The 19,714-nt window shown below is 39.0% G+C and overlaps 1 protein-coding gene across 1 annotated transcript in view; it reads left to right on the top strand.

The window, feature by feature from the left end:
* KCNH7 (potassium voltage-gated channel subfamily H member 7) overlaps positions 1-19,714 on the top strand; it is a 340,601-nt gene that overhangs the window by 185,306 nt on the left and 135,581 nt on the right. The window contains exon 3 of the mRNA XM_083348517.1: positions 18,019-18,174. Within this exon, the coding sequence (XP_083204643.1) occupies positions 18,019-18,174 (156 nt within the window). The remainder of the gene's footprint in view (positions 1-18,018; positions 18,175-19,714) is intronic.

Below are 19,714 nucleotides of genomic sequence, written 5' to 3'. Positions count from 1 at the left end.
AAATAGTGACAAAACTAAGTGTGAAGTAGAAGTGCGGTTACCCTGAAAACTATATTTAGTATGACATTTTGCAGTGGGAAATCTGAAAGTACATAGTATCCAACATCTAAATAAAGAAATTGCCCATTGCTTTTCAATAATTTCAGAGCAGCCATTACTGCTCATTAGGTTAATAACATCCATTTAAAAGTCATTTCTAGAGCTCCAGTAAGAGCTCATAACAAACATGCTGCCATGGTCTATTGTGCTCTACTTCCACAGCTTGAGTTTCTTTTTAATGGAAAACAAATCTCAAAATGCTTCATTGTTTTGCCACAATAAACCCAACAAAATGTAGGACTTCAAGAGTCCTTTGGCTTGGTACTGTACAAGCGTTTGTTAAAGCTAAGTTGTCTTCACAGTAGATGAGGAGGTCTCTTTGGCAGTTTTTGGAAAAGCTCCAGAGGATTCTCTAATGCAGGGGTCTGCAGCCCCCAGTCTGTGGACCGGTACTGGGCCGCAGCATGCCAGCAACTGGTTGCACAAACAAGCAAAGCTCCATCCATGAGATACAGGCAGCACACAAAACCACATGCTCTTCAGTCCACGGAAAAAACTTTCTCTACACAACCGGTCCCTGGTGCTCAAAAGGTTGGGGACCTCTGCTCCAATGTCTAAATTTGCTTTAAAGGAAAATGTTTGGCAGCATTGAAATGAGGCCACCTCATTCTTCTTTCCCAGCCGGAATTAAAGTTTCCTCAACCCCTGGTAGACCATAGATGTGTGTTGCAACCATCTTCCTTTCTTTTCCACAAACAGAGGAATTGCCATCTGACTCATCTGGAAAAGTCTGCTACCGTATTTGGGGATTTCCAGAGAGACCCAAAACTGTAACCCAACACACTTATTCTTTTTCCCTCAGTGGAAGGGTTTACCTAGGCGTGTTTTAACACGAAGAGAAATGTGGTGATTTTAAGAAAATCCACTTTTTTCTTTTGGTTTGGCAATATCATAGCACAAGAAAGCAGGGATCTGAGATGTCCTGCTAAGAACAGAAGAGCCTCTTTCTACTGAGTTAGACAACGGCTCCATCTATCATATTCCTTATAATCACTGACAGAAGCTGCCCGAGGTTAAAATTCCCAAGGCAGGGGAACCAATCTGATAATGTTTGCGTTCAAATCATATGGCATATTTATGACAACATAGAAAGGCGCCTCACACCCAATCAGGGTATCCAATTATTTGACGCGCTGGTGCCTAAAATGACTAGCACCTGGGTGTAAAACACTTATCTTCCTTGGAAAAGCTTACACTGAACCAGGGACCTCAGTGCAGAACATTGAAGCAGAACATGTGTCCTCCTACTTAACTATTCCTTTGCTTTTACTCAAAAGTAATTAGGACTTACCAAGGAATTTGTGCACAAAAATAACCAGACAGATGAATTTGCATGGAGGAAGAATTTCAAGCAAGATTCCAACTGGAGAATAATTTTGTGAAAGTTAAGGAGGTGGGCCACTTGGAAGCCCTTTCTAGATTTTCCAAGAATAAACAGAATGGATTCTAATTCAGTTTGTGGCTGTGGAAGTGATCTTTCAACAAGAAAATGGTGGAATGTTCTTATAGGAACAATAAGACTTGTGTTACAACAAAAGATGTCAAAGGTATTTTAAAAACATGAGGTTTTTTTTCCAAATTTAACAAGAAAATGCATTTCTGTTAATGAAGGGAATTGAATAAAATAATAAAAATGTGTTCATATTATTTTTTCAAAATTTTACTCGCTGATCAAATGCACAAAGGACCCAAAATCACTCTCCAAAATGCAAAATCATAGAGATGGAGAACAGCACGGCATGTATGAATTATGACTCAGAGGAATTGGAAGAACTAAATGTTAAAAATGAAAAGAGTACTTTGATTTTCCATCCTGGTAGTTTGGGAAGAATGCATAAAATAATTGCTTAGAGAGCAGGTCCAGAGTCCTTGAATGTTGGGATTGGGTGTGCAGTGGTACCGGTTCCTAGAGTTGACTCTAGAAGTAGGTTGATTGAGATCCACTGTGAATGTTAGTATAAATTCATCTATCCACCCTTTATTCCTCACTAATAATCCTCTTTGTCTCCACCAAATGTCAATAACTGTGAATTCATCTTTATAAAGAGCTGCTTTCGCTCAAATCAAGCCAATCATTAAATTAGCTCAGTAATTAAGGTCTGTTTCCCCTGGGCAGTGGCAGCTGCCTGGGTTTTGAGGATACTATTTTTCCAGGCTACCTTATCTCAAATCTCAACATTGAGTGTAATCTGGGATCTGATATGTGAAGAGAAAGCATGTTGAACATGGAGCCAGTTCCTACCCTTTGGTATTTGCAGGTAAATTAATTTATATAAACTAAAGTTTTCTTCTTGATATCAATATTGTTCCAGTCGTTGTTAGGTAACAGGCAGAAATTCAACAAACGCTACTACTTACAAAAACATTTTACTTAGTCCCGTGGGGTTCATTTTGAATTTCTGATTCTCAATCAGTTGCCAGTAGCACTGATGACTGTCAAGAAAAAAGGGATTCAGGCATTATGAATGCTCAAAACTCACCTCTTTTCCTCCTGTAGATCAAAGAGGGAATAAATTGTTTCAAGCATATTTAGTAGTTTGTTCGGTTAGCTGAATCTCCCCTTGTAATAGAATCTTGCATGAAATATTTCTACAGGAGTCACATCAAACACAGAGGATGTTCTTCAGCTGTAAAAGAGTACAATGTGCACTTTTGCGTCTAGGCTATTTTGCAAGTGAGAAGAATGGTTCCCTTTTCCCACTTTTTAATTTTCATCTTAGATCAAAGCAGAGATCTTTAAATGAAATACAGTTATTATTACATTTACAATAATATAGTGGTGACTAAGCCATTACTGGATGAAAAGCATCGCATTATACACTTCCAATACTTATGCCAGATAGCTGGAGGGAGGGATGGACTGCATTTACAGTATGTAACACAGTTTCTTTGGGAACTCAAGGCACTGTCCTCATTTTATTTCTACAACAGCCTTGTAAGATACATTGAGAAGTTGTGCCTAGCCCACAGTTACCCAGTAAGCTCAATAGCCAACAAATGACTTGAACCTCGGTTACTGCTGTCTTAGTCTAGAAATGGAATAACTAGATCACACTGATTGTCCACACTGGTATGAGATACCTGAATACATCTGAAAACCTTGATCAGTTTTTCTTAGAATAGGAATGGACAGCTGTTTTTCTCCTGAGAGTCGCATTTCTTCTGCATGATGTATGAGGTGCAGCAAGCAATGGAGGGGTTAAAGCACTAAGAAGCTGGACAAACCCCTCCCCCCCATTCCTTCATCCAGCATCCTCTTTGCCTTCTTTCAAGCAGCAGGGAAATGAAACAACTCTGGCTGATGGCCTGAACTGAGGCCTTGCTTACAGCTGAAACTCCAGTGAGGTAGTCCAGTTCCTCCATCCTTTTATAGAGAAATTGATTTGCTCTTTACATGATTGACGGCGATTATATATACACCATTGTCAGCTTTTAGAGATCACATAAATAGATTTTGTCCGTGATGATCTGACCCTAACTTGGTCTTTAACCACCACATTCTGGACCACTTGTAGCTTCCAGGTAATCTTCAAGGGCATATGAATTGCCTCTGGTTGTGAGCCACTCAGAGTTGTTTGCTGGGTTGGGCCGCTATAGAAATCAAACAAATAAAAATAAGTTCAATATCATGTTGTGGAAACTGACTGGCTTTCTTGCTTGTACATAAGCAGTATGAGATCTTGTCCACATCTAGCTCCTGGCCATATCTTTGATGTTACAATTAACTTTCTCCACCTCCTTTTAGCAATAATGTAGTCAATTGGATTTCTATATATTTCACTTAGGGGTATCCATGAATAGAGACATCATTTTGGTTATTTTGAAGACTGTGTTAACCATGAAGAAATCTTATGAAGCTATGAAGAGTTGACAGCAGTTGATAAGTTGGTCTCCTGCTTCATTTGATTTCCTGCACAGTCCAATTACATTTTCCTCAATCTTTCCAACTTTGGCATTCCAGTCTCCAGTCATATGCAGCATATCGTGCTTGCCTGTTCTGTCAATTTACCTAGTGATAACAAGATAACTGCTCTGTGTATGAATGTGTACGTAGATATGCGCATGCACACACACTATCATATACCTGTCTATTTATACTTATAAATAGAGAAGCAGCAATAAAATTAAACATTAAAACTAAAAAGAAATTAATTTATGAAAGAATGGAATTAAATGGAAGAAGAAATCTTTGGGGCAAATTAATTAAAGAATTCCAATTGTTCAGCCATGACATAGCACAGAATGTTGGACTAGGTGAGCTGTTGAGTTGAATTGATCCAGCAGGACAACTCCTGCATTTTTATATTCTAATGAGCATTTGAAAGCCTCTTCCTTGTTTTCCATGGCCTTTGAGTTACAATACTGGCAACATCCTCCATCTGAATTTGGTATTCGAAAGCAGGATAATTACTTCCACTTTATCCTTAATCAAGCAATACATTGTTGGCAATTAATATTCTAGCCAAACATTTGCAAACAGAATATGATATTCTCAAGTTCTTTCATAAAGACATTAACAATAGAGCTATTAAAGGAAAAAAAGAGGATTTCATGCCCTTTAATATTTTGATGCCATCTAAACTGCTAAAATGGTAATTCTGGCTATAAATAATATTTTAAAATGCAGTTTATAATCTGAGGAGAATGAAACATACTACTTCATGCCTTATCTTTCACAAGAAACTATAACTAAGCTGATGTCTTTATTTATTTAATGTATTTCTATCCTATTGCAATCTAAAGACTCATGGCAGCTTATTTACAATACACAAACCAATTAAAGTGTGTGTTTCATTATAACATTAAAATAACCACCAGCCCAACATGAGAATACAGACAACATAGATAGAACTGAAAGATGGCATCATAAAGCATTAGTTCATTTCTTCCTCTTCATTTCAGAACTCCCTAATTGTTGAAATGTTGACTGGAAGATGTGTCTCTTATTTTGCTAGAATCTGGAAGTAAACCGGTTTTGCTGGGCCTTGCAGCTTGCAGGAAAGTTGGTCAAATGGTTGCTTCTATCTACTGTTCAGAGCACCAGTTTGGTGCAGCTGTGCATCAAGCTAAAAACTGGGAGAGTGGAGTTCTAGTCCTGCCTTAGGCACAATGCTAACTGGGTGACTTTGGGCCAGTCACTCTCTTTTAGCGAGAGTGTAGAGAGACTTGTGTAGGTAATTGTTAGGAATGAAGACTATCTGTAGTGTATCCATATGTTTGTCAAAAGTCAGGACTCCAGATAAAGGAAAGGCAGGATTTAAAAATAACACCATTGAATTAATAACTATTAATTAAAATCAATTGCCTGCAAAAAAATGTTCCATTTATATAATTACTCTCCCATCTCTATGTACCAGTCACAGACATACAGCACATTGGTTACAGGAAAGAAAAGGAAGGGATAAAACTAGATGAAGATTCGGACAGAGAGGGAGATAAATTATTTTTGGCCATTGCGAAAATGATTAAAATCAGCTGGCAATCATCCTGTCCAAAATAGCTCTTAATTGCCAAGCTGATCTTCAAAAGCATCCATACTTTACAACAGTGATGTCTGCAGCTACAGTATGTCCACCCATGTTCCTTTGTTCAGAAAACGTAAGATGGCCCACCATAAGTGAAGCATATGTTGCTATTGAGCACCTGTAGCATATTTAATATTGGCAAATTGCAATTGTAGTGTAAAATATTCATATTACTCATACCATGCAGGTAATTACAACCACATTTGGATAACACATCAAACAGAACTTTATTATTAGTTAGCTTCTTCTTTCTAGTGTCTTGTATGCTTCTTTAACTACAAGCTTCTTTATTATGTTCTTTGTTATATCTGGGACTAATTTAGGTTTACTTCTGTGCTTCACAAAGTTAAAATAGGCAAGAATTTAAACATGAAATGAACTAGTGGTGGCAGTAGGAGAGCTGAGAGAACTTCAGCAGGAAAGAGATAGCTGGCATGACTGCATGAGTTTATATAGGCTAGCAACGTTTGCTGGTTTGTTTTTGAGCCTCAGTCCTAAATCTCCAACATTATTTTTTTAAGACTTGTTCTTTATTTTTAATAATTTGATTCTTTAATCTCAGTTGTGTGAGTTACACAAATAACAGGTAATGCTTCTAGTTTCATCAGATTCCAGCCGAAATACAACATGGAAACACGGGGACACTAAGACTGATCTACAACTGAACCTTTACAACTGTAAGGATTCTTGAGATCATTCATGACAAATGCTCTAAGTCTGCATGTGTATGTTATCATTAAAATCTGACAGAGAGTTTCGCAGTCCTAGTGTCCGTGTAGATTTTTTTTTAAAAAAGTGAGTATGGGTCATTGAATTGTACTTCCAGTTGTCTGGAAATGTAAGAAGAGAAAAAGTTGAACAGAAAATTCACATTTAAGCCATTTTCAGGCTAATGGACACATGGTATATATTTGTGCTTATTCTCTCGGAGGGTTTGTTTTTTTATTGTTGGACTTTATTTTATGGAGTTGCTCTTCTTTCTTCAAATGAGGCGAGGAAATGCCCTGGAAGCCCTCCAGCCACTGAGTAAATCAAGTGGATGAGTAACAGCAACAGCTACAGTGACAGGCTAAATGTGTATTTGATGCAGAGTTGGGATGGGGAGGAAATGTCAAGGGGAAGAGCTCCCATTTAATCATTGTAAGCTACATTCCTAATAAATACCTAACTGTTAAGTAGGGTTCGCGGATCGATGAGACGCAGGCATTGGTGTGTGTATAATCTTTTATTGGAGGTAGCGTGGTCTGAACTGTCAGACAACGGTTACCTGGGCATGCTTTATACCTGCCCAGGTGAATGCCTGACCAATAGGTTTGAACTCTGGTTTCCCGCCGGCCAGGTGGCCAATCCCTTTAAATCCGGCTTTCCCGCCGAATGTAGTTCCTGCACGGAGCTGTCCAGCTCCGTGTTTCCTGATGCGGCTGCTACACATGTATGCCAGCCCAGCATACACTACACTAACCAAATGCAGTCACTGCTCTTCTTTATTCTTCTTTTGCATCCTCAACTAACTTTCTACCGCTCAAGTAACTGCACTAGGATATAAAAGGAGACAGACCACATTTCAGCATGCAAACTATTTCCACTTGTTCCTTGACAATGAATCTTTAAAGGAAGAAATAGTCTTGGGAGATCCATGTAAATCAATTTAATAGAGAGACTTTTGATACTATGCCGAGTAAGACTTAATAATTTATTGACGATAAGTAATAGTTATTGGTAGTCCTCAACTTGCAACCTTTTGTTTAATGACCATTCAGACGTACAGCGGCACTGAAAAAAACTGACCTACAACCAGTCCTCAAACTTACGACTGTCAAAGCATGCTCCCAGTGACATAATCATAATTCAGGCATTTGGCCACTGGCAATGTATTTACAATGGTTACAAACATCCCAGGGTTACCTGATTGCCATTTGCAACCTTCCCAGCCAGCTTCCAACAGATAATGGGGAAAGCCAGGCTCAATTTATGACCTCATGATTCAATTGACAACTGCAGTGATTTGCTTAATAACCATTGCAAAAAGATCATACGGCTTCATTCGCTTAGCAACTGAAATTCTGCCCCCAATTGTGGTCGTAAGTCAAGGACTACCTGTACATCTAAATATACTCTTCTGCTTAAGCTGTGGTTCAGAAACACATTCAGAAACTGTTTTGTTGATACATCACTGGGACAAAGAATGGAATACAGACCAATTGATAATAGCAATGGCACTTAGACTTATATACCACTTCATACTGTAGTGCTTTACAGCCCTCTCTAAGTGGTTTACAGAGTCAGTGTATTGCCCCCAACAATCTGGGTCATCATTTTATCAATTTCAGAAGGATGGAAGGCTGAGTCAACCATGAGCTGGTCAGGATTGAACAGCTGGCAGTCAACAGAATTAGCCTGCAATGCTACATTCTAACCACTGCACTACCACGGCTCATTGGTGACACAGTGGTTTGAATAAATGAAGGGTTGGCTGTATGTATAAGATTCCTAAGCCTTGATTTTTCATTTTCTTGAAAAGAAAGCTTGAAAAATAATATTTATTACAGCAAGGAACTTATTCCATCTCTGCAGTATTGTTAGAAAAATCATTTCAGAGACTTACCGGATATAAAAAATTTACCTCTAATATTTCACAGATAAAAATAGAAGCAACCTTCTTCTACTTTTCCCATTTTGACTGACATACATTATTAAAGGTTTGCATTTGCAAGGCAGTAGAAATAATACAAATACTCAACGCAAGTGATGAAATCCACATTTATTGAGCTTTTGCACTGAGATTCTCCTTTTATTTTCTCCCTGCCACCTTCTGGGCCCTTTCTGCTTTGGCTAGCTGGAAGCATTTGCAGCAGATTTTGAGGATGCAGAAGATCTGCATGATGAAAAATAGCTGCATGACTTTTACTCATGGAAACTCTTCATTAGCTTCCCTCCTATCAAAGAATTCACCTGCAAAAGTCTGTTTATTTCTTTAAAACATTAAATTAAAATTAATTACAAAAATAAAATCCAGAGGTTGATAAAGAAAAATATAAGGAAAACAGAATATCCCCCCCCAAAAAAATAATAATCAAAAATTCATAAAATTCTATCTAAAAAAATGGATTGTAAAAATCTCAGAACTAGCAGAAATGGCAAAACTGACCTGTCCAGTCAGGAATAAAATAACAAGTTGGGTGTTTTTTAAAATCTGCAAACCTTTGATGGACTTTTTTGCTAAAAGAAGAAAAAACCCAAAATGATGCTTTATGTATTTAATCACTTAAACAAAATGAAAATTAAATAGGGGGCTGAAGGTATTTCAGAAAGAGTCAAGAGGGAAAGGAGACAATAGGTTTGTTAGGATCTGTTGAAGAGAAGGTCAGAAATTATTATATTTCATAACTTTAGTTTTCTTTCTTTCACTCTTTCCCTTCTTTTTTCTTTCTTGTCTATCTTTTTCTTTATATTTGTTTTGTACCTTATGTAAAATCCCCAGTAAATATAAATAACAAAATATAGCCTTCCTAAAGGCAGCAATGGATTATTATTAGCGTGGGATAGGTAACCAGTAAGGGACGCGGTGGCTCAGTGGGTTAGGACGCTGATCCTGTCGATCAGAAGGTTGGCAGTTTGGCGGGTCGAATCCCGAGTGCCGCGTAACAGGGTGAGCGCCTGTTACTCGTCCCAGCTTCTGCCAACCTAGCAGTTCGAAAGCACGTAAAAATGCAAGTAGAAAAATAGGGACCACTCCGGTGGGAAGGTAACACCGTTCCGTGCGCCTTTGGCGTCCAGTCATGCTGGCCACATGACCACGGAGACGTCCTCGGACAAGCGCTGGCTCTTCGGCTTTGAAACGGAGATGAGCACCGGCCCCTAGAGTTGGAAACGACTAGCATGCATGTGTGGGGGAACCTTTACCTTTAGGTAACCAGTCCTGTGCCATGTAGAGCTTTTAGGCTGTAAACCAGCACTTTGAATTCCATTGGGTAGCTTGTTACATGGTCGTACCTGTCAGCCCTTTGAGAGAGATCAGACTTTGAACATCAAAGTTATGAATGCTAAAACTATTTCTATTATAGGGCATAGAAACAGAATCTTGCAACCCTGACTGTGTGTTCCCCCTCCCCACCTTTTTCCTAAAGAGGACTAGGGAGAGTCCAATCTGAGAGTTTTTTTTTTTATTCTTGCTTTGGGGATTCACATTTTCCTTATCTGACCCCTACCTTGGCTGTGGCTCTTCCTCCTGTTAATCAAGGTTATTTTCACAGCCCATTATATCACCATACTGTGAAAAATAAGAAAGACAGTTACACACAACCTAAGCCCATCATATATAAAACCCCAGAAATTACGATTGTGCCTGATCAATGAAGGCATGCAGTTTACTCATTTAAATAACGTATATGGCTTGAACGTTGAAAGTTTGGGTAGTTTACAACAATAAAAACAAGCAAACAATCTGAATTTTTTTAAAAAAAGCAGATGTTAATAGGTGACCCAGCTATTGTAGCGTATACTAACATCACATTTCAGAGCCTTGAAAGGGATTAATTTGCAGCCCTCGGTGTAATATTTACATTGTGATTAATCCAAGAGAGGAACATTTGTTTCACATTTGCAGCCTAAACAGTCCACTACTTTAGGGATGAGTGAAGTGATCCATAAATGTGTTAAGTTTGGAGTACTGGTTTCAATTACATTATTACATTACATTGTTTAACTCCAGGAGTTTCATTTAATTGATGGAGAGATAATTGATCTAGAGGGATAAACTATATGCTGAAAAACAGAAAGGCAAATAACTACTAAGACTGACCTCATCACTCTTTGTACCAATTACTTTTTTCCCCCCAGGTTATTATTCCTGAATGGAACTGATTGTCTATTAGCTGTTGCATGTGAACTGAGATGTGTTCAAATTTGTCTCCCCGCTTTTCATTGTTTTTTAAAAAATGGACTTTGTTTTACAGATATATTTGTAGGTACTTTTGTGGGTTATTCTGATGGACATGATTAAGCTGCTGATTCTGTTTCATTTTTCATGAATATCCTGTGGGCGGATTCATACTAGCCTCTTTGTATGATGTTGGCACCTATGAAAAGGGTATAAATATAAGAAAGTAAGAAGTAAAGTAGAAATAATAATAAAAGTACCGTATGAGTGGGTAAACAATGGATCTCAACTATTGTAAAAGCTTGTAATATCTAGTTCATTAAGGACTTAGGCTTTTACTGTATGCGGCATTTCATATCCTTCCTCTAAAGAAAACTTAAAGATTATTGTTGAATTTTAAGCTGAAGGTACTTGATTGAGACAGCATAGATCAAAGACAAAACTATGAACAGAAGATAAGTGTTATCGATTAGTGAAATATAATATAAAAACCCAGATTTTTTGATGTGGCACAAATCTACATAAATCCTAATTAGTATTAAATTCTACATCAGATTTACATCAAAGCATACTCTTCACAATTGAAGCATTCTCCTTCTCCTTCTCCTGCAATATATTTAGCCCATTTTAAGGCATACAGGGACGCGGTGGCTCAGTGGGTTAGGACGCTGAGCTTGTCGATTAGAAGGTTGGCAGTTTGGCGGGTCGAATCCCAAGTGCCGCGTAACAGAGTGAGCGCCTGTTACTCGTCCCAGCTTCTGCCAACCTAGCAGTTCAAAAGCACGTAAAAATGCAAGTAGAAAAATAGGGACCACTACGGTGGGAAGGTAACAGCGTTCCGTGTGCCTTTGGCATCTAGTCATGCCGTCCACATGACCACGGAGACGTCCTCGGACAAGTGCTGGCTCTTCGGCTTTGAAACGGAGATGAGCACCAGCCCCTAGAGTCGGAAACGACTAGCACGCATGTGCGGGGGAACCTTTACCTTTACCTTTTAAGGCATACATGTTTTATGCATGTCTCACCTAACTTTACCAGACAGGCCAGTGATCTTTACTTGGAAAAGTAAAACCTACCTGCAACCTTAAGGTCATTGGCTGAGCTTCCTTGTTCTAATTGAAAGGCTGTGTAGCCTATCTCCAGTCTTAAAGATGCATCAGAAGGAAAAGCAGGGTCCTTGTTTTTCTTTGGCAGATCGAGTACTGATCACGTCCTCACTGAAATAAAGCAAGTATTTCTATTTATTTATAAACTAGTTGGATGGATATTTTCACTCTCCTTTTATTGTCCTTTCTTTTTTTTTCCTAAATAGGTTTTCTCTCTTTGCAGTCCTCTCAACACTGAGTAAAATGGCCAAATAATTCCAGCACAAATTCAATTTTATCGTGTTTATCCATTTTTATGAATAGATTTATTTAGGGTTCCTCAGAATTTTTTCACAATGGATAAATTACTGTGGGTTTTGCTTTTTACTTTTTTTCCTTGCAAATTCTAAAAAAAAAACTTTCTTTGAATCTTTGCAGAAGTTTAGGCAGGGTTTCGTGCAAACAAAACTTGCCTTAAGATTGCAAATAAAAGTAGCCAGTGATGGGAAGACCTTAATTTGGACATGGTTAGAGTATTAGTTCCGTGTTCATTATTTCTTGGATAGGTTCTCTAATTATAAGCTACATTCAGTGTATTGATAAAAGTGAACATTCGTAGCTCAGAGTTGAGCTATGGGGTCCTTGAACTGATGATGTTACCTACTTTGGGAATGAAACATCTGCAAAAAAAACACACCCCACCAAACTCAGAGAACACCAAGGAGCGCACATTCAGTATACCTGGGCCATTGCTCAGACACTGCCAATTCCTTTCATTCTCCTCATAGTTTCATCCCCATATGCAGTATTTAATCTGCTCCAAACTGGCCACATTTCATGGATGCACAAGAAGTGCAAGTGGGAAGATAAACTCTTTGACTTTGAGAAGGTACGTTAGCAGGCAGACACCAGCTCTGCAGAACTTGAATAATGCCTTTCTTGAGCTGCCAGTCTTTAACGATGCAAGATGACAGTACCACATTTGATTCAGCTGAGTTTAACTCCATTAAGAGACTAGCCTGATAACCTGTTTGTAGGAAAAACAACTTGGTATTTCAGCAATGGATTTGATAGATGCCATCTGGGTAATTGAACAAGAGAGCCATTTTAATGAGGAAAATTTAATAGGAAAAGAAAGAAAGCACAGCACTTTATTGAAAGATATGATACAGAGCTGAAGAAGCTTCTTAGATGAGAAGCGAAACGTCTTCAAAGGAAAAAAAATCCCCAAGAAAGTCCAGTTGCCTCGTGAAAAAAAGCACCTTTGGTACAGAGTAAATTGTTGGTGAAGTTTGTGTAAGACTCAGCCTTGGGGGCCATTTCAATCAATACTAATCAACAACCTTAAATGGGAATGTGTTCGTGAAATCTGCTTATATTATTCAAAACTAACCTCAGTACAGGCGATCATTTGAAAAATGACAGAATATTCTCAATGATGGTCATAGGCCAGATTAGTAGAAATGATGTGCAGGGTTTGAAGAACTGTTGTTGTTCATCATCATCATCATCTGCCTCTTTATGATGGGCTTGTCAGTAGGAAATGACAGAGAACATGTGATGGAAATCACAGTGGGGTTCAGTCTTGTCTGCATTTGCATATTTATTCTTCAGACTTCTAAAGGTGCTTCCATAGCTTATTTCAAGTTGGTATTGGCTATATAATAGGCCAGAGGTAGGCAACCTCCGCTCTTTTATGATTCATGGACTTCAACTCCCAGAATTCCTCAGTCAGCTATGCTGTGCTGACTGAGGAATTCTGGGAGTTGAAGTCCATGAATCATAAAAGAGACGAGGTTGCCTACCCCTGTAATAGGCTGTTGATGTTCATTCTGTCATTCTTTAGAAAGTCTGCTGGGATGGGGAAGGATTTATCTTCACCTCTGATGATATAAAATCTCATATTCTTGTAAAAGTTTGGTTGGGTTTTTTTTAGACTTTGTGTGTTCACATTATGTTTCAAGTCTTCAATGCACACAAGTTCTAAATGCCACTTTTAATGCATGTCTACGGCATCAAGCTAACACTTCCTTTCTGCAACAGTAATGAAACAGTCTATGAACAAAACTATGAGCTTGCTTAGCAGGAACCAATGCTCTCTTTCCATCCCATAGCATGCACACAGGTTTGCCTTGTCCCGGTTATGTTACCTACAGAGTGTAAAAAAAAAGGTAAAGGTTCCCCCGCAGATGCGTGCTAGTCGTTTTTGATTCTAGGGGTCGGTGCTCATCTCCGTTTCAAAGCCGAAGAGCCAGCGCTTGTCCGAGGACATCTCCGTGGTCATATGGCCGGCATGACTAGACGCCAAAGGCACACGGAACGCTGTTACCTTCCCACCGTAGTGGTCCCTATTTTTCTACTTGCATTTTTACGTGCTTTCGAACTGCTAGGTTGGCAGAAGCTGGGACGAGTAACAGGCGCTCACTCTGCTACGCGGAGTGTACTTTTAAATAATTAAATCCTCTTTTTTTGTCACAAGAAAAAGAATATTCATTCATCCAAGTTTTCCATCATTGCTTTTTGACTCTGAATATATTTCATTTTTGCAGTCAGGGAATTCATACTTGGGAATAAACTCCATTAAATTAGATAGGACGTACTTGTAAAAAAGAGCCGTGGTGGTGCAGTGTTTAGAATGCAGTATGGCAGGCTAACTCAGCCGACCGCCAGCTGTTCAATCCTGACCGGCTCAAGGTTGACTCAGTCTTCCATCCTTCTGAGGTTGGTAAAAGGAGGACCCAGATAGTTGGGGACAATATGCTGACTCTGTAAACCACTTAGAGAGGACTGTAAAGCACTGTGAAGCAGTATATAAGTCTAAGTGCTATTGGTACATCTTGCCATAGTATGTGGTTATATCTAATCAGCTATTTATGATCTGCCAAAAGCTAAGAAGATTCAAGCCTGGTTAGTATATGAAAGGAAGATTATCAGAAGGTCCGTGGCCAACCGCTCTTCAATACTGGGGTTAAGAAAAAGATAATTCCTGATGATTCCTTAATCTAATCAACGGGTTTCATTTTTCATTGTGTTTTGGAAACTTTTGGAAACATCCTGAGCTCTCAATCAGACATCAAACAAAATTTCTCCATAGGTAATCCAGACATACAAAATGTTTTGCATTCCAACCCCGTCAAATTCAAAGCAACATGTTCTGTGGTCAGTGGTCCTAGTCTGAATGCAAAAGCCTCTTTTGAGTGCCAAGCACAATACCCAAAACAGGATGTTTTATATTCAAAACAACCACAATTTCTTTGATGAAATAGTTTGTGTTTACGATTATATAGCGTAATTCAAGATAAACCAATAGTAATTCAATTGAAAGCTTTAACTTCAGAAATGGACATTGGAATCCTTCAAATGTTCAAATTTATGAGGAGGAAAACAAGGAGAAATGTAAGAAGTATATAACTGTAGGATTTCTACATGATGAATTCCATATAGGTAACGTGCTGATGCTGAAATTCATGTATTAATTCATTTTCTCCTTCCATTACTTTAAAACATCCCATATTCAGAACCATGGATGCTGGGTGGGGCCCTAGACTGTGCCAAAGGATAATTCTATCCCTTTGAGGAAGTCGTTTTTTCCAGCCTAACTCAAGAAATAACATTCCATCAGAAATGTGCAAGCCTTCTGGGAGTCACTTGAAATTTTGCCACCCAGATATGGTGTGCCTAGTTAAAAAGCATTCTTAAAATTGCCAATCAATTACTAGATAGGGATAACTGATCACAGTGTTTCCAATGTCTTAGAGCAATCTGGTCTTCCCATTTCAGTGTTGGCCATCATACCTACATTCAAGCCAGATGAGTCAATATGTACAATTTTCATGCAAACGTTTCTCCTCTTTTTTGATCATATATAAGCCTTCCCAAGTTGACACCTGGCAGATGCATTGAAGTATAACCAGCTGTATAAGCAGAACTCCAGATGTCAGTCCAGGAAGAAGCTGAAGATCAGCCCTGGGGTAAAGAAGAGTCAGAACAAGCTTGAGTGGCTTTGCCTTCCAGATTTAGCCATGGACTTAAAAACCAAGGAGGAAACTCCATGCTTCCAACATGACTTTCTGCCAAAATAGTGCCAATTTTGGATCACATGAGCAAAGTCCTCCATTTCCAAAGCCCATTACAACTAATTCTACATTGTGCTCTAAGTATGTATCTCATTTCCTTTCTCCTCCCTCCCTCCCTCATTGGCATCAGAGGCTAAGCAGTCTGCATGTCACTATGTAATAAACCTGATGCAAAACATGTCAAACATTTCCAAACTACGTTATGCAACTGCCTTTTCCAATAAATCAGGAAATATCATTTTGAAGTCTTTAAAGTCAATATTTATTTTTCTTAATTAACTGAAAGCATAATGGATCTGTCTAGTCTTTCTTCCAATTCTCTGATTAACCAGTCTCAGTTACAGCGTGCAGCCTGTAGCACTTCTATTTTTACCCCAGATGGAAGAGTCTTAAATTGCTTATTTTCTGTTTACTAAAGTCATCCTGTTTGTTCCCATGGAAACTGTGGCAAGTGTCACAGCTTAACTGTTTTATTAAATGGATTGAAGCTGGAGCTACAAAATTTGAAAGGCAAGACCTGTCAGTTTTTATGTGTGGCTTGTGCAATCGTAAAATGACACACAACAGGAGAAACAATATAAATTTTATTTTGTGATACATGCGAGAATGCCACAGCCTTCCCAAGTTGACACCCTGCAGCTATATTGAACTACAACTCCCATCAAAGTATGGCATTCACGGTGACGAAATATAGGAAGAGAAACATAAAACAGAAGAGTGAAAAATACATCTAGAAATATTATATCAACCTAATCCAATACTGACAAGGAGCAGGGGTCAAGAAGACACGTTGAAAGGCTAAAAATAAAGGTGTATCTTGACACCTTTCCTAAAAGCAGAGAAATGGCAAAACAACTGCAGATCCAAAGAGGGCCCCGTGACATTTCAGGAATCACACAGAAGACCTTTTGCCAGATGACTAACCAACAGGGCATTGCATTGGGAGCTATCATTACAAAGACCTCCCCTGGAGGAATTAACATCTAGGATGGGTCACCATGAAGCAGGTGACTTATTTTGGAGGCCAAACCTGTGGATTGAGTGCAAAAAGTGATCAGTCAACCTAGTGCAGTAAATGCGATGTCATCATACAGCAGTGCCTGCCTTATTTTGCTGCAGTGCTTTAAGGGTTTATTCTGATGATAGCAGTCCATATGCGTTATAGCTGTTATTTGGGTTTGTTTGTTTTTTTTACTCTGAGCAACAGCCTAGACTCCCAGGCAGAGGAGGAGTCCTAAAAGTTACTGTACTGTAAATAATTAAATAAGTAGCAGGTTCTGGAGGGGAAAAAAACAGATTTGACTATTTTCAGTCAATTACGTGTCTATTTTTAAAAAGGAAAAAGCTAAATATAAATGGTACAGAAATGTGCCCTTTTTGCTGATTTCAGTATATGCGCTGGACTTCAAAACGAAAAGGGCATTTTTCCACGTCTATTTTCTGCCATTTCAGCGATGCTTTCTGCATGTTTGTGTGATGGACGTGAACGCGATGGCGGGTACTCTGCAACTGCTTTCATAGGCTGCACCAACAAAAGCACAACTTAAATCAGATTGTTGAGCTAGAGGGACAATTGCTGCCATATTTTTTTTTTATTTTTTTTTGGGGGGGAGGGCTAAGTAACTTGCCTGAAGTTTGTGGAGGATGAACCAGCACTTGTAAGTTCCCATGTTTCTGCTTCTAGACAGAACAGTTTATGTTTATGTGTATGTATGTATGTGTGTGTGTGTGTGTGTGTGTGTATACACAAAGAAAGAGAGTGACAGCCTGGGATTGAGCATACTGGTAAAAGAAATACTGCAGTTTTTATCGAATTGAATACAGTCTTATATTTTTGACCACCCTGACTTTGGCTGAAGGGTATCGCTATCCCGCACATGGTTCCCAACATGATTTGTTTTGGCAGCAATCCCAGAAGATTCTGTGCATATATATCCCTGTGCAAATGACCAGGAAAATTTTTTCACATGATCACTTACAAGCCTTTGGAAAACCATGTGTGCCTCAGTGCTTTAGGGACCAAAAGGGTTTCATTTGCCATAAATAAAGTTCTCAATCAAAATTTCACTTGATTGTTGATAACTGAGTAGGATTCTGAGTGTTGATCCCTGATAGGATTCTACACGTGTCCAAAGCTTTTGCGGTGCACAAAACGCAGTTGAGGAAGAAGCCACAATGCAAGTGGGAGGTGTTCTGGGATAGAGCACACTGCGTTTGAATTGTCAGAGGACACTCACACCAAAGCAAGAGTGCCTGTATTTCACTGACCATTATGGAATCTCTTATAAGGAAGTAGTTGGAACTGAATTATTTCCGTAGAAACTTTTGTTGATGCTTTTTCCTCTTCTTTCTAGGGTCTACCTTCATTTGTAACACCCACATCATCCCAGTGAAAAATCAAGAAGGAGTGGCCATGATGTTTATTATTAGCTTTGAATATGTAACTGATGAAGAAAATGTGGAGTCTCCAGAGAAATTCAGCCAGATACTAACAGCCAAAGTTACAAACCGTAAGTATAGGTATCTTTATTAGGGGTACCTCTGGGGTAAGAGAAGTTGAATTCTTGAGCAGGGGGTTGGACTAGAAGACGTCTAAGGTCCCTTACAACGTTGTTATTTTGTTATTCGGTTAGAATTGAGTAATGATCATAGCACGTTCTTTGGAAAGAAAATCTGTGGAATGGAATGAGCATAGCTTTTGGAAAAGCAGGTGCTTTTGTTAACAAAAACCTGGGTTCAATTATTATATTTCCATTTGAGAAATATGTGCCATAAATTCAAAATGATTATTGTTGTTTAATTGTTCAGTCGTTGCTGTTCAATGGTCAGTTCTGACCTATAAATGACTGCCAATATCTTAAGAGTATTAACCATGCCTTCATATAGATTCACATATAATTTTAAGCTTCAAATTCTGGAATGTTCATTTTTATGATAGCTTCATGAATTCTGTTCAGGGATAAATGTGTGTGAGCCATTTCAAAGTGAGGACAGCTTTGCCTCCAAATGCAACAAGATCCAAATCAGAGTCAAACTTAATTGCTAGTAGCAATTCAGAGGGATAGAGATATGGCCACAACATCCAATGAGCTAGGTTTTTTTCATAGCCAAATTCTATATGATAGGGTGAGAAGAGGAATTCAAGAGCTGTAATTTTGTGACTAATATAAAGAAGAACAAAAAAAATTCCTATCCTAGGGATATAATGGTTTCGTATATCCTGGTCTTTAATCAATCATATTAGCTGTGTTATTGCATTTCTGTGTGGTTCCAGAATTGCCACAACCCTTCTTTGCTACCTAGCCTCCAGGAACACAAAATATTATGCTTCTGGCTAGACACTGCAGACTGTGGGCTTCTGTTGCTGGAGGTTCATCACATACATTAGGTAAAGGTAAAGGTTCCTCCGCACATGCATGCTAGTCATTTCCGACTCTAGGGGCCAGTGCTCATCTCCATTTCAAAGCCGAAGAGCCAGCGCTTGTCCAAGGATGTCTCCGTGGTCATGTGTTCGGCATGACTACACGCCAAAGGTGCATGGAGCGCTGTTACCTTCCCACCGCAGTGATCCCTATTTTTCTACTTGCATTTTTATGGACTTTCGAACTGCTAGGTTGGAAGAAGCTGGGATGAGTAACAGGCGCTCACTCTGCTACGCGGCACTCGGGATTCGACCTGCCAAACTGCCGACCTTCTGATCGACAAACTCAGCGTCCTAACCCACTGAGCCACCGCGTCCCTTTCACATACATTATGTGATTCAAATAACTGCAGTTTTATCTTTCACTTGGGAGAATCAGCAGGAAAGATTTTCCATCTGCTTGGAGCTGCTGTTCTACTCAGAAAGAACAAAAAGCACCTAGTATCCTGAATTCTCCCTCCTATCCTCGATTCCAGGAATAAGCAGCCTGATGCCTCTGATGAAATGTGTGCTGGCATTTCCACGGATTCCAGTGGGAGGGTTTTTTTTTTAGGAATGAGTTAATAAGTGACAAAAGGTTAACCAATTAAAAGAATTAGGAACAAAGGGAGAAGGGGGAAAAATCTGCA

This window comes from Vipera ursinii (assembly GCF_947247035.1).
Source record: "Vipera ursinii genome assembly, chromosome: 1".
In the NCBI taxonomy this organism is placed as follows: domain Eukaryota; kingdom Metazoa; phylum Chordata; class Lepidosauria; order Squamata; family Viperidae; genus Vipera; species Vipera ursinii.
Note: the sequence above shows the minus strand (reverse complement) of the source record. Positions and strands in the feature narration are given on the sequence as shown.